At 41.5% G+C, this 9,008-nt stretch overlaps 2 protein-coding genes across 2 annotated transcripts; both read left to right on the top strand.

Moving 5' to 3' along the window:
• Positions 1–193: 193 nt before the first annotated feature.
• Positions 194–1,717, top strand: zgc:162944 (uncharacterized protein LOC569993 homolog). The gene is made up of 4 exons (XM_054787076.1): positions 194–461; positions 608–779; positions 959–1,157; positions 1,237–1,717. The coding sequence occupies exons 1-4, from the start codon at positions 267–269 to the stop codon at positions 1,430–1,432; spliced, it is 762 nt and encodes a 253-aa protein (XP_054643051.1). The 5' UTR covers positions 194–266; the 3' UTR covers positions 1,433–1,717.
• Positions 1,718–1,867: 150 nt separating this feature from the next.
• uchl3 (ubiquitin carboxyl-terminal esterase L3 (ubiquitin thiolesterase)) lies at positions 1,868–8,563 on the top strand. Its single transcript, XM_054787077.1, has 9 exons — positions 1,868–2,938; positions 3,120–3,131; positions 3,661–3,789; positions 5,510–5,666; positions 6,874–6,959; positions 7,055–7,102; positions 7,177–7,252; positions 7,869–7,927; positions 8,015–8,563. Exons 1-9 carry the CDS (start codon positions 2,897–2,899, stop codon positions 8,096–8,098), a joined length of 693 nt encoding a protein of 230 aa, XP_054643052.1. The 5' UTR covers positions 1,868–2,896; the 3' UTR covers positions 8,099–8,563.
• Positions 8,564–9,008: the final 445 nt, after the last annotated feature.

Genomic DNA, 9,008 nt, shown 5'->3' with positions numbered 1-9,008 from the left:
GACGTCATATTCGCAAAAAAAGAACGTAAACACATAACAAAAAGTCATCCCAAACTGATACGCGTATTTAGTTTTAAAACCTCAGAAACTTGAATTGAAATGTGCTTAGATTTTTAAAAGTCTCAACAAAGAGCTAATACAATACAGTACAATGTTCAGTCTGCTATATCTTTATGGGCAATAGAGGTCGCTGGCGTACAACGCGGCAAATTAGCGACCTCAGAAGAAAACCGAAAGTGTTGTCCCCGTCCTGCTGATAGTCCGCCATGTTCAATCTACTTCAAGTCTGTGGTCGTAACTTACTCACACGCAGCACCGTTCAGGCTGGGAATAAAAGGTTTTACTCAGCACAGATGAGCAAAAAAGTAGCCGTGGTTTTGGCGGGCTGTGGGGTCTACGATGGCAGCGAGATCCACGAAGCCTCCGCCATTTTGGTGCATTTGAGCCGAGGAGGTGCAAGTGTAGGTGACAAGTCCCGTCTGATGTGCTGCGTCGTCAGTCAATGTCATTTTTTCTTTCGTTTTACCTTTGACCTACCCTTACCTTCTTTCGTTGACAAATGCTGGACCACACATTTTTACCGTTGTTCATCATTGGTGTTGTGTAGGTTAACATGTTCGCCCCCAACATGGACCAGATGCATGTGGTGGATCACCTGAAAGGTGAGCCCTCCCAGGAGAAGAGAAACGTGCTAGTGGAGAGCGCCAGGCTGGCTCGTGGAAACATCCAAGACCTTTCCAAACTTAGCGTCAAAGACCATGACGCCATCATCTTTCCAGGTGACCCCTGAGTTAGGGTTTCAAACAAATGTTAAGGTTTCAAGGATTCATTGTTGAAGTCAATTAGTGACGTAAAAAAGTGCTAAATACAAATATTTTATAATAACTATATATATAGTTTTAATAATACATTTCTTTGAGAAAAGGACTCAACTTGTGTTAACCTGATGTTTTCCCAGGTGGTTTTGGGGCGGCAAAGAACCTCTGCACCTGGGCGGTGCAGGGCAAGGACTGTTCTGTCAACGCTGAGGTCAAGGCTGTGCTGGAGGCGTTCCGCAGTGAGGGCAAACCCATCGGCCTCTGCTGCATCTCGCCCGTCCTCGCCGCCAAAGTGTTCCCTGGTTGTGAGGTCACGGTCGGCCTAGAGGACAACGACAAGTCCGTGAAACCTCTTCTGTTTGACCTCAATCAAGGACGTGACAAAAATCTGACTTGAACCGCAGTTTCTCGCTTTTAGGTACCCCAACACAACAGACACGGCCGCTGCAATCAACCAACTGGGCTGCAAGCATGTGAGCACGGCTGTGGGCCAGAGCCACGTGGACCAGACGAACAAGCTGATCACCACCTGTGCTTTCATGTGTGATGCGCCCATCCATGAAGTGTTTGACGGAATCGGCTCCATGGTGCAGGGCGTGCTGAAGCGAGCTTGATTGGTTCCGCTAAAGTAACTGCGTGCTGGTGTTTTAGCTAGCTTTATTGGAAATGCTAAATAAATAATTTCCAAATGCAATAAAATAGCACTTACTTGCTGTAACTATATAGCTATTGCTCTCTAGAATGAGTTGTATCTCTGCGGATTTGAATGTTAGCTGCACAGTGGCTATATCTACTTGACAATTGGCTATTTTCATTGCACGGTGTGGCTATACTGTATTTACACCCAACTACCACACGGAAGAAAACGTCAGACAATAAAAACCTGTACTTTATTCATATTTATTTTTTATCGTCCCGTTGATGTGTAGTGTTGCCAAGTTGCCGATTTTGTTGCTAGATCTAGCGACATTCCAACCCCCTTGAAGACATTTTCTCAATAGCGACTAGTTAATAGTTGCTACTCACGAACCACACTGAGTCATGTTAATCAGAATCAGCTTTATTGGCCAAGTACACTTACACAAACAAGGAATTTGACTTCAGTTAAATTAGCTTTCACTGTACATACAGACACTTAAGAAATAAATAATTCAGGAGTAATTAAAGAGTAACATTGATATGTGCAAAGGGTTAATACCATAATGTGAATATTATATAATAGAATATAATATGTGAGCCATAGAATAAACACAGCACAATCTGTTATTCGCTTTTCAATTGTGCAAATTTTTTAAAAAGTTCTTAATAGCCAACGTGTGACGGGAGAACGTTGAGAGGCGCTGGCCGAGATCAAATATTAAAGTTATTTTATTTTGATGAAATGGACCATTTTAAATTAACAAACCAAGAATCAAGTTTGTAAACGTAAAAAAGGTGTTTTTACTCAGTTTCTGCTATTTTCCTACAGCGTATGCAATAGATATGCAAATTAGACGATGGCGTCATCTAGCGACTTCTGGGACGAATAGATTTCTTCCTGAAAAGTTGGCAACAGTGGAGTACTGTACGTACTGTACTGTACATTATGAATCCTTCCATGGTTACATTGTGACAGTTAGGTTGTGTGTGTGATTAATTTTACAATCCTCATTGTTTCTAATGAGACTGAGAAAGTCTATCGTAAACTAAATGTGCGAGAATTATCGCAATAATACGAAAGTAAAAGAAAAAAATTAACTGTCACTAAAACCCACCCTCAATTCTGGAATGTTCCATTCTTTGGAGTGTGGTATGTTTTTTGAATGTTATAAAAAACTATTTGTTTGGCGTTTAAAGGACACTTTCAATTTATGTAGAGTTTTAAGTTACACATTAAATTTTGTCAATGATTGTAACGCGTCTAAAATAATCTCCCATTCTGTCATAGTATTTATTACAGAAGCGGACTCCCCTTCATCGTAGTTAAATGGCAAGCACGGTGTGCCGACGCGGAAGCGATACCGAGCCAAGACCTGCAGTTAATATCTGGTTGCTTCTCTCTCGTTCTCACAATAAAATTAAATTAAATTGCTCTAAAAATGAGCTCCCCGCGTTGGCTGCCATTGGAGTCCAACCCAGAAGTAAGTGTCGTTGTTCTTTTATTGGTTTTAACTGAGTTACGATTCGTATAGAAGACACACCGCATGTGTGGGCTAGCTGAAGTGATGTTAGCAGTTAGCAAAAGCTCATACCATTATTGTGGTTTTAATAGCATATAAACAATGCCAGCTAATACGTTTCATTGTCTTTTTGTCGTTTCAGGTCATGACGAAGGTGAGTGTGATTTTTGATTGCATTTAATAATTGACAAGCAAGTAACATAACACCTTAACAGTGTTGCGACTTGCATAATACTGTTACGTGTTTACCATTCAAAATAAACTGGGTTTTTGCTCATGTTGGCAGCTAGTAAATGGTTTCCTACGGTGGCCCGTAGGGTCAAATGTGCAGCAACGTTCAAAGACGCACAAACAATAACACAACTGCAACTGGAAAATGTTATAAATTATAATGCTGGAACATCAAATGCAAAAGGAAAATGATGCAAATGCCAAAAACACACACAAACGAGAAAAACAAGTGCATGAGAGTAATGCTGCAAGTTCACGGAACAGAATGGAAGTTTGCCAGGCTACAAGGGGAGCCAGACCTACCTCTTCTGGGCGTCCTGCTCACATCTTTAAAGAGGGACGTCTCTCAGGTCTTGGGCCCCTAGTAGCCAGGCAAGCTTTCGTTTTCTGTTGCTGCCCCTGTTGGCCACCGTAGTTTGTGGTTAAGTAAATGCTGATCACTTTTTGCCTAGTTCGTCAATTCTTTGGGCATGAAGCTCAGCTGGCAGTTTGGAGATGTGTATGGGTTGGATCCAGAGCTTCTCAGCATGGTGCCGAGACCTGTGTGCGCTGTGCTGCTCCTCTTTCCTGTCACAGAGAAAGTATGTATTACCTGGATAATACACTAGATCCCTGGCTATTCACTCCTTTTTCATAGCAGCAAGATGCTTGACAAGATGTAATGATGCGTAACTGCACGTTTTTTAAACACAATGCTGCATACTGCATGACTGAAATTGTTAGTTAATGTGTAAAACAGGATTTTAAAGTTTTTTTTTAATAGGGTTGAGAGCAGGGATCACTAGCTGGCGGACCGCGGTACGAGTGCGGCCCCAGACGCCATCCAATACGGACCTGGACCTACAGTCGTCTCTTGATACATCGCAGTTTGGACATTGCTCCCTCAATCTATTGCGTTTTTTCAAAAGTTAATAATTAATGAATGATCGCTGTTTCTAGGTTGACTATGTCTTATTATTTGTCAAAAACTATTGAAAGACAAGTCCTATGTAGTATTCTGGCCACTTGGCGTCAGTAATATTACATTGATGAGAGATGACCTAACATGACATTACCTCAGTGGTTCTCAATTATTTTCTGTCATGGCGCCCCGATTTAAAATACTATTGAGAAGCTGATCACATCTATTCATTTATCTGTCCTGTATAGACTGAACTCGAAACTGAAACCAGGAAAATGCACTAAAATGGAGAGCAGTGAAGCATACAAGCGTATTCAAGAGTCAAATTGCCTGTTCAGTACAGTAAATTTGTACATGTTGGCAGGTCTGCACTAACATTGAAAGTACTCCATGCCTCTCACGCTCCCCCTGACAGTTCACCGCGCCCCCAGAGGGGGGCCCGTCCCACTATTTGAGAAACACTGCATTACCTTAATTTAAACTGTATGGAGTCAGCAATAGTTGGACATGACATTGTGGAAAAAAGTTCTCCTCCCTTTCTGTGTGGAAGTGGTACGTTTTTGGCTTCTTATTTTGTCCCTCTTCCCCACTCAGTTTCACAGCTTTTCTTAAAGTCAGAATAAATAAACAGGAGGCTAACTAGTTAGCTTGGTAGTTTGCTATGCTTAAAGCGGCGGCCGTCTCTTGTGTCCCTGCTAAGATCCCGTAGCTTGCGTGTGAGAGTTGCGCAATGTGGTGTAAACAAAGCCAGCTGCTACAACAAGGAACTTTGCCAATGCCAACGTGTGAGTTATTATTGCTTTTCATGTGTACTATAATAGGTAATGAGTATAAAGGTGACTACAGGGGTGTTTTCGTGTCTACAGGCTAATAATACAAACAGGTTTTGCATGCTCTAACTACGAAATTATTAAATGCATTAATGTTGATTCCTACTTCGTGGAAATTCACTGCGGTCGGGTCTGGAACCAATTAACCGTGATAAACAAGGGACGACTGTATAGTCAATAAATGATTTATATATTTTATAGAAGCTTTGACAGGGCGCTGCTATTTTGGCTGGGTCATCTCTTTTTAGACTGAACGGTTCTGGTTGATCAGCTCAGGAAATCCACTGAACAATTGCATGCTGCTCAGCCAATCAAATCTGTGCATTGGCTCTAAATATTGCTGCTCAAAATACACCAGAGACAGATGAAAGAGGAGAGAAGCAAAGCAAGTGACTCCGAAGAAAGAGTGAGACATCGAGAGATGCAGGGAAAGAAGATAAAACATAGTGATAGATACACATAAAGATGGCTGCGTTCATGATTTGTGCCTTTCACGGGGGGTCTTGAAACGTACCTTCTGTCGTTTTTGTACACATCTCCTAATGGCCTTTTTATCACGCAATGAACCAGTATGAAGCCTATAAACGAGAAGAAGAAGACCGACTGAAAAAGCAGCCACAGGAAGTCTCTCCGGACGTCTTCTTCATGAGGCAAACCATCGGCAATGCATGCGGAACAATCGGATTGATCCACGCTGTGGCCAACAACCTGCCACACCTGGAATTTGGTGAGTTGGTATTACAATGAGCCATTAATTATTGCGTTGGGTACAAAACACAGTTACATTGTATTTGTCCATAATAGCTTGGAAAGGACATTTCTTGAGGTGTCCATAAATGTCAGCTTTACAGTAGGACGCCATGTCTGCTCGATATATACACATGTAACCCAGCGAAGGCGCTAATTGTGTGTACTTTCACATAGCAACATCCCACAATCAGATATGAATGATGACGTCAGGACAAGTATAAAACAGGGGTTGGGAACCCCGCAGCCAGGTACAAGGCCGAACCGGGACTCAGGTGTTTGGTCGCCAAAGTAAATACAAACGGAACAGAGCAGAATTGTGTGCGTTCACAGAAAGTCACAAAATAAATGCTGCTGCTTGCATTTCAAGAAATGCTGCAAAGCGTTTGACAGACAGCAAGTCTGTGAAACCTCTTCTGTTTGACCTCAATCAAGGACGTGACAAAAATCTGACTTGAGCCGCAGTTTCTCGCTTTTATGTATCCCAACACAACAGACATGGCCGCCGCGATCAACCAACTGGGCTGCAAGCATGTGAGCACGGCTGTGGGCCAGAGCCTATTGACTAGACTATTGTCAATCAATGTCCTTCGTGTCGTCTCCTGTTGTTGTCATGGCTACCAAACTAGGTAACCATGTGAGCTGCTTGCTAACCACCAATACTGTAAACAATAGAGGAAAGAAAGGAAGCTAACCATGTGAAGAAAATACGACGACAGGAGCAATATGTTTTTAACAAGGATACAAAAACGCTACAGCCGAACGTCGCCAGGACGAGGCACGGTCAGAGTGGAATACACACGGGTCACTTTCTTGTGTCCAACCTAGTAGGTTGATCATTAAAATACAAACGAAAATTTAACTTTGAGAGTGTTTAAACAAGGGAGAAATGTGAGAAAATGTTCATGCCTGTCTGAGAGAAGTGTATAAAGTGTATGGTGAGGGGTTTTACAACCTTAAACATATATAATAATTGTACAAATATATAGTTTGCTACTTAGCGGATTTCATTCATTGCAGGCTATTTTGGGAACCTATCCCCCGCGATAAACGAGGGAACACTGTACATTAAATACAATGTCTTTCTTTTGTTTTTTTTTTAACCAAAAAGCCGCAAAATGGTGTTTTATTTTTTCTAATCTGACACAATATCACCTTTTCAAAAAAACATTTCTTTTGCTTTTTAGAGTCCAACTCTCCTCTCAAGAAGTTTGTAGAACTCACCTGTAAAATGACTCCACAGGAACGAGGTGCCTTCTTGGAGAGAGATGAGGTGTACTCTGTGCTCATAAACCCAACATCCTCACACACACACACACAAAGTGGTATTAGCGTTCAGCTAACGAGTAGTCTTTCTGTTTTTCCCAGAGTATTCGTGTCACACATGAATGCAGCGCTCAGGAGGGACAGACTGAGGTGTGTTTCTATTTTTGATGATTAGAGTTGATTGAAAGCAAGTTGTTGTTGTTGTTATTTTTTGTCTTTTGCAGGCGCCAAGCTTAGACGAAAAAGTCAACCTTCACTTTATAGCTTTTGTGAACGTCGGAGGACAATTGTATGAGCTAGGTGAGCTAACCACTGCGTCACTAATGAGCATTGTTGTTGTGTACAGTGGAACCTCTGAAGTCAGTGGGAAGTCCATTTTTGTATAAAGCCGCTTTCAAACCGCAGTCGGGTGATATCCTGCGAGACCTCAGTTCAGGAAGCATCTGAGGAGTAACTCTGGGTGTATTTGGCTTTTGTAAGCAGGCAGTGAGAGGAGAAGACGAATGTACACTTTGAATTAACTTTTTAGTTTTTCTTTTTACAGTGGTTAACTTTTTAACTTTCTTTTTTTTTTTTTTTTACACCCGTGTGACAATTAAAAATGTGAACTCGTACCTGTGACGTCATTGTCTTTCACATTACGCCTTTTGTCCTTAAAAAATGCAGTACTTGTATGACAATGAAGACTGTTAAAAGGTCACTTAAACCATTACCTGAACTGTTAAGTTCATACAGGTTTTTATAATTGTGACAATGACTTAATTAGTAGTTGCTCAGTCCGTCGGGGGCGCTACTGAGCAGGGTTTTTCTTGGGGGTTTTTTAAATACATTTTTGTAATGTAATGACTGTCTTCAAATTTAGAGGTTCCACTGCTGACTTCACCTTTTCCGAAAATAATGTTTACTTCTCACTCAGATGGTCGGAAACCTTTCCCTATTTGTCATGGAAAAACATCGGAGGACACTCTTCTCGAGGTAAGGATGTTGCAGAGTAAAAACGGTGGACGTAAAAGCAGAAAAGAAAATTGTTGAAAACTGACCTTTTTTTTTCGTCAAATACAGGATGCCGTGGAGGTTTGTAAGACCTTCATGGCTCGCGACCCGCAGGAGGTCCGTTTCACGATCATCGCCCTCTCCAAAGATTAGTACTGAGGTGTGCCGTGAGCGGAGAAAACACTTCACTGCCAAACATTCTCAAGTGCTGACTTTATCTGCATCATAGCACTGATTCGGGGCAAGCTAACAAAACATTTTTCAATAGAAACAAATTATTTCCACTAATTACTTGTTGGGTTGGATGAGATTCGTCATGAATCACAGACGTGCTAGCTTGAGATTGCACTAAAAATGTTTACGTAGCATGTTTGGCTTTTGACGAACGAGAGAAATTGAGCACACCTATCACGGCATGGCGGCAAGGAAGTAGTTTGTCGTCGTTCACAGACATAATGACGGTGTTGTGAAGCGTTTACTAATTCAAGCATGTCTCCACTTTCTCCTGCTCCTGTATGTCAGGCCAAGTCAAGACTCTATGTCCTTGTGAACGGTGCCTACATTTTTTTGTAATAATTTCAAAAAAACGAAAAGCACTTGTCAATTAAACGCTAAATGTGACAACTCTTTGTGTGTTGACATCTATAAGATCTTTAGCTGCTTGCAACAAGTGTTCCTCGTAATGTGATTTAAGCAAAATCAACTAAAGTTAAATTGGCTTCAATGCTAATTGCGTACACTCAGTTTTAAAATGCTATGCATACTTATACGGTCTGTATACTACACACTTAACATAAAAAGAACATTATAAAAGGCCATTTTTCAGAGGTGGCAGTTCTCTGAATGGTTTTCAGGACCTTTTGGGAAATGTAATTTTTTTCAGGTTGCTTCAGTGGCACTTTTCTGGTCCGGGAGGTGTGGGAAAACCTCCCACACACTCATCGGAGTCCTGGTAGGACCCAAAAATGACATTAAAGGCCACTTTTGAGGTGTTGATTTTCAGGATTTTTTCAGGTCACTTCAATAACACCTTGTTGGCCAGGGAGGTGAGGGAAACTTACCA

The sequence above is a fragment of the Dunckerocampus dactyliophorus genome, chromosome 9 (genome assembly GCF_027744805.1).
Source record: "Dunckerocampus dactyliophorus isolate RoL2022-P2 chromosome 9, RoL_Ddac_1.1, whole genome shotgun sequence".
In the NCBI taxonomy this organism is placed as follows: domain Eukaryota; kingdom Metazoa; phylum Chordata; class Actinopteri; order Syngnathiformes; family Syngnathidae; genus Dunckerocampus; species Dunckerocampus dactyliophorus.
This window is presented reverse-complemented; position numbering and strand designations above follow the sequence as displayed.

Excerpts from the sequence above, each read along its gene's own strand:
- zgc:162944 (XM_054787076.1), top strand. The coding sequence starts at position 267 with ATGTTCAATCTACTTCAAGTCTGTGGTCGTAACTTACTCACACGCAGC. Across the intron at positions 780-958 it reads TGACGCCATCATCTTTCCAG|GTGGTTTTGGGGCGGCAAAG; the intron begins GTGACCCCTGAG and ends ATGTTTTCCCAG. Across the intron at positions 1,158-1,236 it reads GGCCTAGAGGACAACGACAA|GTACCCCAACACAACAGACA; the intron begins GTCCGTGAAACC and ends TCTCGCTTTTAG.
- uchl3 (XM_054787077.1), top strand. The coding sequence starts at position 2,897 with ATGAGCTCCCCGCGTTGGCTGCCATTGGAGTCCAACCCAGAA. Across the intron at positions 7,253-7,868 it reads AGGACAATTGTATGAGCTAG|ATGGTCGGAAACCTTTCCCT; the intron begins GTGAGCTAACCA and ends CTTCTCACTCAG. Across the intron at positions 7,928-8,014 it reads CGGAGGACACTCTTCTCGAG|GATGCCGTGGAGGTTTGTAA; the intron begins GTAAGGATGTTG and ends CGTCAAATACAG.